Source organism: Ammospiza nelsoni, chromosome 3 (assembly GCF_027579445.1).
Source record: "Ammospiza nelsoni isolate bAmmNel1 chromosome 3, bAmmNel1.pri, whole genome shotgun sequence".
Taxonomy (NCBI): domain Eukaryota; kingdom Metazoa; phylum Chordata; class Aves; order Passeriformes; family Passerellidae; genus Ammospiza; species Ammospiza nelsoni.
Window position 1 is genome coordinate 110,918,681 of NC_080635.1, and position 16,869 is coordinate 110,935,549.

Here is a 16,869-nt window from a genome sequence, read left to right on the forward strand (position 1 = left end):
GGGAAGGGGATGGAGGGGGTTTGTGCTCGGGGTTTGTGCTCGGGGTTTGTGCTGGGGTTTGTGCTCGTGGTCTGTAGGGCTTTGCTCGGACTCCGAGCACTCGGCTGGGCCGGGAGGGAGCGGAGCCAGCAGCATCCTCTGCTCCTGGCCGCGGCCAGACCTTGGGCAGAAGTTTGGCGAAGAGATCAGGCTGGGTTTTGAGAGCTTTTTCTGTTTGTTTGCTTGATGGTTTGTTTTGTTTTATTTTGGTTTGATCTTTCGGCGAGGTTTGGTTTGTCTCTTTGAAGTTTGGTTGTTTTTGGGGGATTTTTTTTTTGGTCGTTTGTTTTTTTTTTTCCCTGCTGATATACAAAAAGTGTATTTTCTGGCGATGGGCAGCAGGGTCATGGAAAGTCCCTGGGCTGCGTTCTCCCTGGCTTTGGGACTGTGCGCTGCTCCCCATTCCTGCTGGGGTAGAGGTTGTGTATTCTGTCTTTTCTATCACGTTTTGCTCCATTTCGAGCTGCGGGGTGTCACGGTCTGCACAGTCCCAGCTTTGCCTGCCTCAGCGGAGATGTTGGAGCCAGGCACGGAAGGGATGCGCACCACGCTGAGCTGCCCCTGGAATCCCAGGAACTCAGGCACACACCGGGAGTGAAGTGTGTAAGAGCACAGGGCAAGCGGGCACACAAAGACATAAAACGCGTACGGGACACACACACAGAGCCAGCCAGCGGCTCCTGGGACAGATTCACCTTTCAAGTGTCTCTGCCCCACTCATGGGGCACCTCGGGCAGAGCCCCAAACCTTTTCCACACCTTCACACCCCACAGCACACACAGCCTGCCCAAGCCTTTGTCCTGCAGGAGCCAGCGCAGGGGCACGGCACTCCCCAGCTGCACTCAGCAGTTTTCCCAAGCCAGTGGCACAGAGATGACCAGGAGAGGCATTGGAAAGATGCATTTCCCTTGTGTATGGGAAAAAGGAATGTAGCAAATATATATTTAATTTGGGTATTGTTTGGATCTTACCCTTCAACCCAGGAGTTGCAGAAGTTCTCCTCTGTCAGGGCTGATACACCTCGAAAATGGAGGGCTGGTCCTGGTGGCAGGAGATATTTTTACATGTTCATACAATCCTTAAAGCTTGTTTCCTGTAACAAACCCACCTATTCATATTACTCTGTTTTCCACCTTGCTTCTCCCAAGCTCTTTTTTAAACCTTGTTACACTTAAAACTCTTACAGTTCTTAATATCCTTAAAAACCAAAGGATTTTTGTGTAGGTGGTGTAGGTAAGAGGCTGGTCTTACAAACTGCTAGTGATGCCCTCAATCTTACTGAATCTTTTGGTTTATATTTAAAAATTCCTCATGTGCTGTTCATGCAGGCATGTCTTTGTTTGCTTGGCGTGAATGTTGTAGTGAGGGACATCTCGGAATTTTTTGTCTTCGTGGCATGAGCTGGTTTTATGTGGCTACCAATGCAATGAAAAGTTTGTTAACTTAAATGAAACTAAAAGAATAACTGGGGAAAAACCCCAAAAAATTGCAGTACTTCCTATTTTTCCTGACAAATGTAGATTGGTTTTAGAGTTTTGAATATTTAGCTGCTGATGTTAATGACTGGGTCATGTGAGGATAATTTGGAGAACATCTTAAATTGCTTATAGACCTTTTGGAACTGAAAATGGGATTAAACAGTACTGTCAAAATCTGTACTGATGACTGCTTGCTTACATTTGCTACATGATAAGGGAATAAAGCTAAGGAGAGACAGGTTCTAATGTCTTTATTTCCTAACGTACTCTAAACTTGCCAGAATTTCAGCACAGGGCAGAAAATACACTATAAACTGGAGGATCCCACAAACAGCACCTGTAGATATAAATAATAGACTAATAAAAAGCATAGCATGCTATTAATATTTTATATAAGATCAATCTGTTGACATTCAGGTGTGCTTATACTTAATAATGTACACAAGTACACAAATGTCTATATCCTGAAAAACAAAATAAACAGCACTTCTGCAGTGTTGTCACCAGTGTATTATGATGTTTCCTTACATAGGTGCATGACATTTACAGGTGAATGTCTTGGAGAGAGGTACTAAGTTGTATTGAATGAATATGAAACACTCATCATATTGTGGCTGTTACAATTAACAAATAAAAGATGGCCTTGAAGAGTGTAAGGATGCACAAAATTATAGACATATATTTTAGAAAAAAATTGTATTTAAAGTGTAAAAACGACCTAGTGACATTGATGGACATTTGTCTCTGTTATTCCTGAAAAAAAACCCAAAACATTGCCTATGAAAAGTATAAAAATATTCCAGAATGTTGATTTTATTAATTAAAGGATGCACAAATATTTTACTATGATGGTGTAAGGGAACCTCACATTTCTGCAGGTGCCTGAGTAACTAAATCAGAATAAACCACCATACTCCAGCCATCCCATTGTTCTCTTCATCTGTACAAAGGGAACCTGCAACCAAAACAGAGCCAGCTCCCTCTCCACGTGTGTTATTGGGATTTTCATTGTGCTGACAAGATGGGTGGGTTTGAGCAGGGCTCTGTTCTCCCTGCTGTCATCTGCACAACCCATCATCACTTGTGCTGGTGTCTTGTACCCACGTGTGCTATTTGATGTGGAGACAGGGATGAGAGAGGGAAAATGCTCTCCCCGTGTTTGCTCTGAATACGTTTTCCAGTGCCACATAGTCTAACTTTTGCTTGTTCTAGGCTTGGGAGACAAAGCAAAAGCACAGTTCTCATGAAGGGGGAACCTGTGTGGAGCATGAACCAGTCAGTCAGAAGGAAAAGGATTGGGCCCCCAAAGTAAACTAATAAAAACTAACTTAGTCTTTTGTCATTCCCCTCTCTCAGGACACTTGAAAATAATCATAGATTAGAATCATAGAATATTTTGTGTTGGAAGAGACCCTTAAAGGTCATCTTGTCCAACCCTTTGCAATGAGCAGGAACATCTTTAACTACATCAGGTTATACATGTTCTCTTGAGGTGATCTGGGGATTCAGCACACAGTAGTTTTGGACCCTTGATGTCTCACCTAGATGAGGTCAGCTGCACAAAGCTTCTCTCTTTCCCACCCATTATTATCTTGTGTTTATTGCAAAAACAAATTGCATTTCTTGAAATCAACATGAAGATGACAGATCAGAGACTAAAACTCTGTCATGAATAAAGAAGTAATAGAATAGAGCTGGATGAGAGAGAAGCTTTAAATAAGGGATTAATACCTAAAATCTTCCTTCTTTTCTTTTTTTCCCCCTGATCTATCAGTTGCAATATAAATTATAATTCTCCCTTTGCCTAAATCTTGTCCTGCCTCTGTTTCCAGACCTCTGGCTGTAAGAGCACAACCATCACAATTTACAGTCATTTCCAAAGTAGTACCTTATGGCAACAGATGAACTCAAATCAGACCACATAATCACTTCCCTATGGGAATAAACAGTTGTCCTAAAAAGAATCTTAACACTCACAGGCCCATTTCATGTGGAACTCAGAGCACAAAATTGCTGAGGCAAGCAGCTGGACAATCCCACCAGTTATCTCACTGTCTGCCTGCTCTCCTTTTCCATTTTCTGGCTTTGCCATAGGATGAATACCATGGATGATGAGCCAGGGTGCAAGGCCCACAGCTTCTTTAGGCACACTTTGGGTGGCAAAAAGAAATTTGTGGGCAGATTTCTTTGTTGTTCCTGCATGTGGGGCTCTTAATTTGATGAGCTGAGGGGGTCTAATGTGTCCTGGCACCAGAAGTCAGTCTGCAAAGATTTCCAAATTCAGCAAAAACTGCTGAGAGTAATAGGGATCTCCAGGCTAAATCACTAGACTCACGAAAAGCATTATTTCCACTCTGGTTTTGAGGCATTATTTCTGCTTCTTCTGCTGGTATCTTAGCATCCCACCTCTCAAGTACTCTGTTATGACAAGATTGGGTCAACAATTAAGCAAGGATTGACTTTTCCAGCAGCACCTCCAGTGGCATTGTGTTGACAGGAAAAAAAGCTGCTTGTTGCCACTGCTGTTTAGTTCACCTTAAAAACATATCTTGTGGTCTTCCTGTTAAGCTGCTTTGCAAAATCACTCTAACACACAATCAGAAGGAGGGAAGGAATACTCTGAAGCTTGTGTTTGACAAGAAACCTAATCCTTAATCTTCCTGTGTGGCTGCCCTTCTCCTTTCTCCTCTCTTCTCAGCAGCCCTCTATGCCTTTTTTCTGTTTACCACAGAAAGGTGGTAAATATCCTGGTAAATCAGAATTAAGCCCTGGTGCAAAGGCCAGGTCTTCATCCATCTCCTCTCCAAGGTGGTGTTTTTGGTAGGAAATTCATGCCTTCAAAAATGCACACAGCTTGTGACAAAGATATATCTTCATCTAGAAAGCACCACACTGCTCTCTGTTGATGTGTCAATGAATAATTAATTGAGTGAAATAATTATATGCAATAGATTTTACCTTCTTGTAATTTGCAACTTGTTCCCCATGTTTCTGGAAAGTAAATGATCTAGACTTGCTGAGTTCTTTTATTTTTAACCCATACCTGGCTCACCTGGAATTGCTTTGGTTTAGATAATGTTGCTTGGGCATGATATTTTAAAATATTTCAGCCTGTAAGCAACTTTCTACTAAATAGTAATAAGAAGTCTTCCAGTAAATTCTTGTTAGTGTAGGAGCAGCTGCAGGGTAACAGGTTTTTGGATTAAAGGAACAATTATTTATCTGGCATAAAGGGTGCACATACTGGCTTAACCTGGCAAGGAGATGAACTTTAATATGACACTGATTTCAGTACAGTCTCACTCATTATAAAATCTAGAGACTCATTGAAGTAAATAAATATGTAGACAGTGCTACTGTTTTCTTGACACGTATATATATATACACGTGTGTATGTGCATTGTGTGGCAGATGCCAAACAAACAGATCTACTCTGTGTTAACGCTCTTCACAAATGTACCTGACAGACCAGAAGTTGGAAAACGTTGCTTGAAAATATTTACAGGTTTCTGGAAAAAAAAAAGGAAAAGAAAATCTACCAAAGAAAACCCAAACACACCAAAACAACACAGACCCAAAATTATTTCAGGCGTGTGGCGCCAGATTTCTGTGTTTGAGCACACGAGCTCATTAATCGTAGCTTTGAGCTGTGTAAAAATGTGCATCAGTGCCCTTGATGTGCCTATATTTTGGTGATGCATGAATTGTCTCTATATCCTGTCTAAAAAGTGGACACTAATATCTGCCCTGGAACATAATTAGAAGTCATAAAATACCCTGCTGCACTGAGTCAGGATCTCACCCATCTGGGATTGATACCAAGAGATGTTCTTTTCTGGTGTTGCTGTCAGCACAAATGTTTAAATATACCTTCAAGAGCTGAAATATTTGGAAAGAAATTCTGTTTGCCTTATGTAAGCAAGCAATAGTCTGCATTTAATGAAGGTTCATCCTTCAGTCTGTCTCTGTGAGAAGTGGAACAGAGTCACCTTAATTTCGAGAGGGCTGCATGTGTAAGTTGATAAAGGCGTAGGATCTTACCTAAAGGGACCTTTTAATTGTCATTCTATTCTATTCTATTCTATTCTATTCTATTCTATTCTATTCTATTCTATTCTATTCTCATTATAGAATTTTGGTTAGAAGCTAAAATTTTTAAGTGCAACAAAGTGAGCTTTTGTAGTTAAAAAAAATTAAAATGTTCATAGGAAAAAAGAAACTATCAGGGTATTTTGAAAGATACAGTATGCCTCCTTTAAGCATGAGTGATGAGCACAGATCCATTCTACACTAAGAAGGTCTTCATATCATCATCCTCATATAAACAATCTGAACTCCTTCTAGTAGTGCATTGAATTTTATGATATTTTGTACCACTGTCATATGCAGCTTATTCTTCTTTTTCTCATCTTTCCCTCAGGGAATAATAGTGCATGCAGTGGTAAGGTTTATTTCTTCCACAGAATTTTTTTGTTGTAGTCAGGTTGGAGAAGGCAGGTCAAAGAAAAGTGTTTTTTGCTTGGTGATAAAATATGTGTTAGTCCTTAAGATTATTTCTTTTTTTTCCCCAGGAGTTTGTTCTACTGTCTTGGATCAGTTGAAGAGAAAGTTTTCTCTCTTTCTCTCTCTCACACTAACTTTAAGTTAAAAGCTCAGTTTTGCCTGAGGAGTTATTGATCACAGTCTTGACTGAAAGATTTGGTGATCATTCAGCAGTTTTAGACCCAGGCCAAGTAATTGCCACTCTCAAGAAATAAACAATTGCAGAGCTAACCTGAGATAAACTGATGTAGCTCAATAGATTTCAATCGTTAATATCAGCTGAGGATTTGACCTAACTTTGGAAGGAATTTATGAGTTCAAAGGTGTGGAAAGCTGTTCTTGCTGCAAATCACTGCACATCCATGGTGTTCTTGCATCTTTGTAATCCTAGATACTGCTATGAGAGTTAAATTTAACATTTCTCATTAGAACCAGCATCCTAATATTTTCACAAACTGTGTTTTTTTAAAATTGTGAGTGAGGGTTCAATCTTTTTAAAGTTATACTAGATTGGAGAGACCTTAGTGATAATAGGTAATTTTTTCAGAGCATGAAATCAAACTATGTCAAATAACCATAACAAGGTGTTTTGACGGTAAAGCTTATGAGAACTAATAATTCACTGTTCCCACACTGAAATTCCAACACATTCATTTTTCTCAGAACAATAATATTACAGAAAGCCAAACCACACACACCCTAAGAAAAACCAAACCCAAACCAAATCAACCACAAGAGAAGCACGGAATTGTTCTTCATAGTCGAGTTTGGCAAAACACAGAAGAGGAGCTTTCCCTCACATTTCCTTTTTTTGAAGGTGGCACCTGTGTTGTGAACCCCACTGACCTGTTCTGCTCCGTCCCTGGTCGCTTGTCCCTGCTCAGCTCCACTTCCAAGTACAAAGTGACCATTGCAGAGGTGAAGAGGCGCCTCTCACCACCAGAATGCCTCAATGCCTCCCTCCTCGGAGGTATTTTGAGAAGGTAAGTTGACGGTGAGGATAACAACTCCTAGACAATGCAGTAATTGCTTTAATTTTATTTATTTTCAACAGATAGGTTTTGTTCTTTTCCCCTACTTGGATAGTGGTTGCACTTGAGGTGAACAGAAGGGGATGGATCAGGAGGGAACACTGGGGAATTTTCAGTAAATTAGCAAGTTTACATTTTTCATAAAACTGATTTTTTTGACCTCTCTTCAGTTATTCATCAGATGTGGATAGATATTGCTTTGACTTGTTTTGAGCGAACAGAAAAAGAGAAAATTCACTGTGTGGAAAATTTCACCAGACCTATAAATCTAAATTCATGCTGAGAAACAATCTCAAAGAAAATAGTTTTGCAATAGTTACAGCCCTCCCTCAACAAAAAAATAAAAAACTGAGATGTAGAGATGCCTTTTTCTTCCTTTATTTGCATGGTTTTTTGAGCACAAAAAAGATAGAATAACCTGCTTTTACTTTTTTCATTGTGAGATATTAGGGGAGAAGTGAAGACTTAGGTAAAGTTTTGCCTCTGACCCTTCACTGACCAGAGCAGACACCTGCAGAGAGCAGGAGCAGAAAGAAGGAAAGGGGCAGACTGTGCCTCACACTGCAAGAGGAAAACCAGGAGGCAACTGTAATTCAGCCAGGCATATCTAAGTCACGGCGTCCCTGAGGCGTCAGCTCAGATGGCATCAGCTGCCTGAACACCCTTTGATCAAAACTAGCTGGAAAGTCACGGGCTATTTCACTGCTGGCACTGAGGGCCACACTGATCCTCCTGCTTTTGCTGAAAGTCATTTTAACCAGCCTGAGACATGCAGGCACTCCAGAGCTGTCTTGACGCATCTTGGACAATAATGACTGTAGACTATAAATTGTTTTCAAGGCGTGAGTCCCATTCAACTGCCTCTAAGGGCATTGGAATCCAAAATCTACATTCACCAAAAATTTTCCCTCTGTTTGTTTCATCCTGGAGAAACCTTCAGCTAATTCTCATTTAAATACTCGTGCTGCAGATTTCATCAATACAGTGCAAGCTATTATGGATTCAAGGGCATCGACTTGAATGTGGGGGCTCACTTCTCTCCTCTGTTATTAAAATGTTTGAATGATCCCCACAGGTTTTTGACCCAGACTAAATATCTCCTCTCCCAAATTAACCCTTGGCATGGTTCAGGAGTTTGCAAAAACTAGGGACTCCTCCCTGTCTGCACTTTGGATGTGCTGATTCCGTTTTATGAATCAGAGAGAGCAATGGAAGAGATTTGGTCAGTTTGTCACTGAGGGTTTCACAGCTGGGGAACAGGCTCAAGGTAGGAATCTCAAATACATACTCTGTATTTGACCAGGAAAGATGTAGGAAAACAAAATCTCATTGATTGTTTGCCTGAGACCTTGAAGGCTTGTTTCTGCATCCTGTCAGCAGTCACTGGTTACCTATCTTCCCAAATAGCTTGCTTTGGGAGTAAAGTGTTCTTCTGAATAAAGAAAAAATTCTTTTCAGAAGATATTTCCTGACAAACAATGTGGCCAAAGTTTTGTTATTTTTTAATGGATAAAAGCAGACATCCAAATGGTGATACTCTGCTTTTGGTTTCCTCTTCTGCCTGTTGGAACTTGGACATGAACCTCAAAATATTTAGTTAATTATTTTTGCTACTCAGTAATTACTTTTTCTATGCTATGGACCCCTCAGTCTCATTTGGGGTTAATTACGAATTTCTTGTACAAAAAACAAAGGTGTAGACTCTTATCTAATTAAAGGACAGGTCATTCATTTGGGATGGGAGATATCGGGGTTCCAGTCACTGGTTTATTCATTGTTGAAGCATTTTAACATTAGTTGTTTGCTGTCAGCTGACTGCTGCATCTGTTTGAAAGACACAGGTTTAAATTCCCTCAGGCTGAGGAAGAATTTGAACCTACATCTGCTGCATTAGTGGATTTGTCTGAAATGACTCAAACTCTACAGAAAAGTAGCTGGGACACCCCAGGACCCATTTTGTGAGAACAATGGGATACAGGTGTTTGGCAATGGGGCACAGATAACCAATGATGGCTGAGATTTTAGCTTCAGCATTTCCTCTTGTCTTGGCCTTCTTACTTGTGAGTTTTGGGCTTTGCAGACAACATTTCCAAATACCCAGGTCTCTACATAAATTATAATGGGATAGTTAGAGCTGGTTTCCACATAGACATCTACATCTAAGTATCTATCTGGCTTCCTTTAATAGCCAAAGATGAGTAAAGTTCACTCATTGTGGATATCAGTTTAATCTAATTCTAGAAGGTCATGTTTGTGTCTAATTTGTCTTTGGAGCCTGGCTTGGCTAAATCAGGTGTAAGTGTTTGCACTGTCAATATTTAGATTTAGTCACTGAAACCCCAGGTGCCATGCCCAGATCAGGACACTGGGCTCCACTAGGTGGAAACTGCCTGAAGATCTGATGCCCCCATGACAGGCATTAAAATCTCTAACTCTGCCAAAGAGATGGTGTTAAAGAATCACCTGGAGTACGCAGGAAATTAAGAATACAGCTCTGAAATATTTCCCGTGGATGTCACCACTGAAGGCATTACCCTACATATTTGTCAATGAAGTGTGCACAATTTCTAGGTTTATATTAACATGGGGGAAAGGTGCAGAATAATGACAAATATCTCTCTTTCCTGCTGTTCTCTCATGACAGAGCAAAATCCAAGAACGGAGGACGCTGCTTGAGAGAAAAATTAGACAGACTTGGACTAAATTTGCCTGCAGGAAGAAGAAAAGCAGCAAATGTCACACTCCTGACTTCCCTGGTAGAAGGTAGGGTCTCTAATATTGCAATATAATATTACCATCATTAAAATGTTTCATGGCATGCAACCCTTTTCAGCCATTGAGTTAAATTCCATAATCTGTATTTTGTATAAAGAGACCTGACTTGCCTAAAGCCATAGAAAGAGTGAGTTGCAGAATGGAAGTTTACTCTGAGATATCTTGGCTCCCAGCAAGTGTCTTGGTTCTGCAGTTTCCTCAGCATTGATTTGTGCTTACAAATCGATGTTCTGAGTGTTTTTGTGAGAGAGATGAATGTCTTATACTAACTCTGTAAGTAGGTTTGTTTATCCTCCTTATCTTTTTTTTTAAACTTATGAATTTCCTGGAGCTGGTCCAAAAATGTGATGATTTTTTTTTGTCTCCCATAAGAAAGCATAATATTTAGACAAGCCTTTTCCCCACACACATAAATGAATGAAATCTGTTTTCAGATAATATCTAGACAGGCTCAGGAGATACCTTCTTGGCCTTTATTTGTTGTTTAAATATCATTCACCAAATACTGCCAGGTTCTTCAAAACTTCAGCTGGGAGATGCAGGTTCAAACCCCTCAGGCAAAGGGAAGAAACTCTACCTGCATCTCCTCTGTTCTGGGTGAATCCACTAAGTACCCAGTTTGTTGTTTGGCTGTGAGTTGCAGCTCTGGGAATTTCAGATCCCTCCTCCTTGATGCTGAGAGAACTCAGCTCATCCTAAAGGTCAATACCTTCTACAGTCGTAGCCTGAAAGGGCCATAGAGATCTAGGCAAGTGGGCTGAGGTCTCAGCACTTATTACCACAGAATTACAGAATTACAGAAGTATTGAGGCTGGAAGACTCCTCTGGTGATCTCCCAGGCCAATCCTCCTGCTCAAAGCAGGGTCAATTAGAAGAGCTTGCTCAGGACTTTGTGAGTTTTTTATTATCCCAAAGGATGGAGACTCTTCAAGGCAGAAATAGCATTGAATCCTCAACACTGATGATTTTCAGTATCTATGACAAGGGATGAGATTTTCAGGGGTCACTGAGCACAGGGAAGTTCAGTGGGGCTGCTCTGAAGCACAGGTGTGTCCATATCACACCTGCTTGCAATTGGAAGCTCTCATGGAGTTACAGTCTTAGAAAAGGTACCAAGTTAGAGGAGCAAGGGCTGTTCCCACCTTCAGGCATCTCGGGTCAGGGCAGAATAAACACAGCTGGGTTTTATCAGTAAACAGAACGGTGGCTTTAAGCTGAAATCAGGAAGAAATTGTTCCCTGTGAGGGTGGTGAGGCCCTGGCACAGGGTGCCCAGAGAAGCTGTGGCTGCCCCTGGATCCCTGGAAGTGTCCAAGGCCAGGCTGGACAGGGCTTGGAGCAGCCTGGGGTGGTGGAAACTGTCCCTGCCCATGGCAGGGTGTGGATCTGGGTTATCTTTAAGGTTTTTTCCAACCTAGACCATTCCATTGCTCTGGTATTCTATGTGACCGGCTATTCATTCATCAGAAGAGACTGAGAGGGAGGAAGGCACCTGTCTGACGACTGCTGGCCTGGGGCTGATGGCTGAGAACCTTTCCTCTAAGTCAGGGTTAGACTCCTGCTTCCCAGGAATGGAGCTGTGCCACCTCCCTGCCTTTATTCAAAGCCTGTAGCAAACCTGCTATCAAACCTGTGGTGTTGCTTCTGTTCTTGGACTTGCCTTGTTTTGCCTTACCTTTCTGTGAGTCCTAAACACAAATACTGATGTGCCTGAGCTCACTTTGGCAGAGACCTTTTTGCCTGGATATGCTAATTGTGAATTTTATCCCGTGGAATTTTTGGCAATGGCACTACCATGTTACCATTACAACAGAAAATTAAATGAAGCTCATTTCCTGTGTGTGTAACCAATTCTGGGTCAAACTTGGAGGTGCTCATTGAATTCTTGGAGGTATAAGCTGCTCTCACTTTGGACATGCAGATATTCCTTCCAGGTGCAACTAACTTACAGCACAATTTCTTCAAGTAAAACCATCCTTCAATGATTCCTGCTGCTGGAGGAGGCAGAAATGGAAGGACATAGGCTTGTTCTGTGGGTTAGGGAGTCCAGAGAGAAGGCAACACAAGCTTTTTCTGTGTGATAGCAATACAGAAATGGAAATAATAATTATAATTTGTTAGTTTTAATAAATCGCTAAAATATCAGGTACACTCTGTGTACCTCTCATAAGAACCCAGGATTGTGTCACTCTTGACTTCTTTAGATGGATGGTTCTAAATTTATTATTACTAAAAGTCCTCACAGTCTTCAATATATTGAGGTTTTAATATCTCTTTAAGGTAAAAGCATTCTCAACCTCTTGAATATCTATGTGATACAAGATATGGCAAAATTAGTTGCATTATTGTGTTTATTGACAAAAACCAAGTCAAAAATCTCTGTCATGACTCATGCTTCTCTTCCTCTAAAACGTACTGAAATCATTGAGTTTTGGGGAGTCTGCTAAACTCAAGGAGGAACTGAAATTTATTTCTAGGCTTTGGCTGCCACATGAAGGTCCAGATTTTATGAAAAGTATTCTGTGGCCTCTTGTTTTATGCAAAGTTTTTTTCTCTTTAGAGTTCTGCTCTACTGCAGGATGCTTACTGCTGCCTGGATCAGGTCACATCTTTAGAGTCTTTGTTAGGGACCAAAATAAGAATTGTTTGACAGATCAGTTCTGTTCTCTTTGTCATGCACATAAATCAGTACAAGGAGTGAAAAGGCAGAGAGGGAGGGTGAAATCAGTGTTGCAGGGCTCTCCTGAGCAATTTGGGGACACATCACCGTGCAACCTGCAGGCGAGGGATGCCCTCTAGTGCCTGGACTAGATTGAGGGAAAGGTCATTTCTCTTAGGAGTTCCAAAAGGAAAATTCCTACACATTTGCTGTAAAATAAAGTCTTCTCCGACAAATACTAGTATTTCCAAGGCTAAGCTTTACTGTGGGCTCAAAAGAGTCAAAAGTTTCTCCAGCGGAAGCAATGAAGGATGTGAAAAGAGGGGATGTGTCCCCTTCTGTTTGAACGGGTCACTTAACAAGGCATAAGTATGATTGCAGATGCAGGTTAAAGCAGTGCATGAATGATTTTTAAGCCATCAGATTACATAAAAAAAAAAAGAAGAAAAACTAATAAAAAATTCTAGAGTTTGTTTTTCTGTCAAACCTGATTAAGACACTATATTTCCCACACAGAGAATTAATGGCATTCATCATTTGGGGACCAAAACTCTTGAGAAAAATAGGTCAGTGGCTTCTTTTTTCATCGTGCTCTCAACTATCACACTTCTCCCCCACCAGCCTTTGTTTAAACATCCTTCCACTTGTTCCTCCTCCCTTCTCACCCTACAAATAGAATAAACTTTCCTTCCACCTCCCGCCTGTCCCTCCTCCCCCTGAGTAACATTTCTGCCGGGTAGAGCATCCGGAGGAGGCTCAGCTGAGGAGAGTGGGAGGCTCAGATGCCGAGTGTCCCTCTCCTGGGGACACAGCTCCTGCCTTCACTCCTCACCGGAGCAGCTCTCACTCCTGCTGGCCCCGGGGGACCCTCACTCTGCTCCTGCACCTGCCCACAGAAACCTTTCAAGGTGCTGCTCTCCCCACCGAGGCTCTCCAAGCTGTCCCTGCCCATTCTGCTCCAGCACCTGTCCCTTTTCCATCGTGCAAAGCTCGCTGGTCAATTGTCAAACAGAGGAGAGCCAGGAGATGCAGGGCTGGGCTTAAGGAGAGACCAAGATTCCCAGCATTTCTCTTTATCTCGGCAGGAGGAAAGACCTGGAGGTGTCACACTCAGAGAAATTGGATTTTAGTTGAATTTAGATTGTAACAAGACAAGTAACTCTAATAGTAAGGGGTTTTAGTTGTTTCTACCTTTATCGTGATTCCTAGTGTGCAGTAAATAGCAACGAGGCAGAAGATGAGAAATCTAAGGTAAAAGAAAAAGATCAATTCATCCACATTTCCAACATGGGGAAATTGGATTTTAGGTTTTTAGGATTAGGATTTTAGGTTGAATTTACATTGAAACAAGGCAAGTAATGTAATAGTAAGATGTTTTAGTTGTTTCTACCTTTATCGTGATTCCTATTGTGAGGTAAATAACAACTAGGCAGCAGATGGGAAATCTAAGGTCGGTTCACAAACAAAAAAGGTCGGTTCATCCACATTTCCACACGGGGAAATTGGATCCTAGGTTTTTTGGTTGAATCTAGATGGAAACAAGGCAAGTAACTATAACAGTAAGGCATTTTACTTGTTTCTACCTTTATCATTATTCCTACTGTGAGGTAAATAACAAATAGGCAGAAGATGGGAAATCTAAGGTGAAAGACAAAAGGTTGGTTCATCCACATTTCCACACGGGGAAATTGGATTTTAGGTTTTTAGGTTGAATTTAGATTGAAACAAGGTCAGAGGGTTTGGTGGTTTCTACCTTTATTGTGATTCCTATAATGAGGTAAATAACAACTAGGCAGAAGATGGGAAATCTAAGGTAAAAGAGAAAAGGTCGGTTCATCCACATTTCCACATGGGGAAATTGGAGTTTAGATTTTTAGGATTAGGATTTTAGGTTGAATTTACATTGAAACAAGGCAAGTAACTATAATACTAAGGGGTTTTAGTTGTTTCTACCTTTATCATGATTCCTACTGTGCGGTAAATAGCAACTAGGCAGAAGATGGGAAATCTAAGGTCAAAGAAAAAGATCAGTTCATCCACATTTCCAACATGGGGAAATTGGATTTTAGGTTTTTAGGATTAGGATTTTGGGTTGAATTTAGATTGAAACAAGGTAAGTAACTATAAGAGTCAGGGGTTTTAGTTGTTTTTACCTTTATCGTGATTCCCATAATGAGGTAAATAACAACTAGGCAGAAGATGGAAAATCTAAGGTAAAAGAAAAATGGTCAGTTCATCCACATTTCCAGCATTTACACATTTTCTCCCAAAGTAAATGTTTGTCTGAATTATGCTGTAGAAAAAGAAAGAACATATTCTATGACATTTTGTATAAACTACTTTCCCCCACCAAGCAGAATTAATCCTACTGTACAGTAATCAAAAGGATATCTATTCATAAAAAAAAATGTATATCACAGTACACTTCTAAGCATCAAATCATCATTTGGTCCTGGTTTGAAATTACATTTTTGCTTAACAATGAGATAGGAGAAATTATGCTCTGCAGAGTGTTCTCAAGTCCAAATTTTAACATTGTTTTTTAAATTAGAATTTGTAGTTAGAATTCAGGATGCCTGCTCCTTATACCATATGCATTCTTATATGAATAAATATGCATAGCTCTGACATGCATTTTTAGTATATGTGAGCTTTCCATTTCCAGAAAAATATTTTCAATTTTAATTTAAATTATTTTAATTATTACTTCATTAAAAACAGTAATTACATTTGTCTCTACATTTTCACCAATCTATATTCAAGAAGAGATAAGTAATTTTTTTTCTTTTTGTTCAAATGGTTTTATATCACAGTCACAATCCCAGGTCCAGACAGGTTTTATACCTTTGAATAATTTTCTCAGATTATCAGAACAGTTTAGTATCATTTTCTCAGCTCTAGCAAATAATATAAACCATCTTTATAAATACAAATTTAAATGACAATTCACATTTTCATTCCATCTTTTTCTAGCAGTAAGTGGAAACATTCGCATTTCAGTCATTTAATTTTTGATCATGTTGAATGAATGCAAACATTTCAACACAAAAAGCTCTGCTTTCCTGAAGAAACCAACACTTTTGCAATGGCTAAATGTTTAAATTCTTTGCTGTCTACATTCCTTGTACTGTTACTGGGACTGACTGGGACCATGATGAAGCTGTCTAGAAAATTGCAATTGCACCTGATGACAGCTTCAAAGGGTTTGATTTTTATTTTCTTTCCATGCTGTAATGAAGATAAACCTACAAAGTATTTTAACAGAATTTTGTTGAAAAGAAAGCCCTGGTGCTCTTCTGAAATAAGTTTACTCTGTAAGTCTTTATTTAAGGAAGAATAAAAGCATATCTGAAATAGACATTTTGAAACTACTCTACAGAAATGTAAAATCTATGGCTTAAATTTTTACCCTTTCTCACCCGTGAAGAAGCCTGGGATAGAGGTTTGAAATACAAAGCAATCAGTCAACTGTATGCCTATTCATTCTGATCCTCTGTTATCTTATCACTGAAACACATTTTGCTTCCACTGGAAATTATTTTACTTTTCTAGAAGCTGCAAACTAAGTGGAAACTGTTTCTCCTTTCAGCTCAGAGATGCTGATTGCTTGTTAATGTCTTCATTCTTTTTAGGAATACTGAAAAATCATGTTTAAAACAAATCCAGAGAAAGCAGATGATTTTGACTCAAATCTTCAATTTTTGCTGTAAAGTCAGTTACAGCTGCAGAGGTTGTAGCTGGCTGGTATCAGCAAACAGATTGCCTGAGAGTGGTGCATGGATTTTGTCAGTTCCTGATTAAACTGGGGCAGATAAACACCCAGTAAAGCATTTTCTTGTGGAATCAAAAGGTCTTTTTCCATGAAAAGCTCCAGTGGTAGAAAGGGAGACAATAATATCTCAAAAGAGGGAGAATGGAGTTCAAGTAGAGGTCAATGCATGCAGTTTCTTGCTCCTCATACTGTCCCTGGCACAGGACCACTGTTTCCATGGAACTTCTCCTCTTCCTTGGCTTAACCAAGCCTGGCTGAGAATGGGATTCATCTCCCCACCTTCACTGCAGTTGCACCTTCTCATGTCAGATCATAGTAAACAGGCAGAAATCAGCACTTCTGGGTTTCATGATTTAATTTAATGTTTAAATGAAGTTAAATTAATAATTAACATTTTATTATGTTGCTCAGAACATCTGTGGAATTTCCATAGCTGGAAACATTCAAGACTAGACTTGAAAAAGCCTTGAATAACGTCATCTAAGGCGATGCTGTCAGCAGAAGGTGATTTCCCGAGTTCTAATCTAGAGTTTCCATAATTCCTCTGATTCTCTTTTGTCTTCTACTCTAGTAC

General features: G+C 40.1%; 1 protein-coding gene across 1 annotated transcript in view; it reads left to right on the top strand.

The window, feature by feature from the left end:
* Positions 1 to 16,869, top strand: part of TFAP2D (transcription factor AP-2 delta) — a 49,833-nt gene that overhangs the window by 10,627 nt on the left and 22,337 nt on the right. The window contains exons 4-5 of the mRNA XM_059469112.1: positions 6,877 to 7,042; positions 9,735 to 9,853. Of these exons, the coding sequence (XP_059325095.1) occupies positions 6,877 to 7,042; positions 9,735 to 9,853 (285 nt within the window). The remainder of the gene's footprint in view (positions 1 to 6,876; positions 7,043 to 9,734; positions 9,854 to 16,869) is intronic.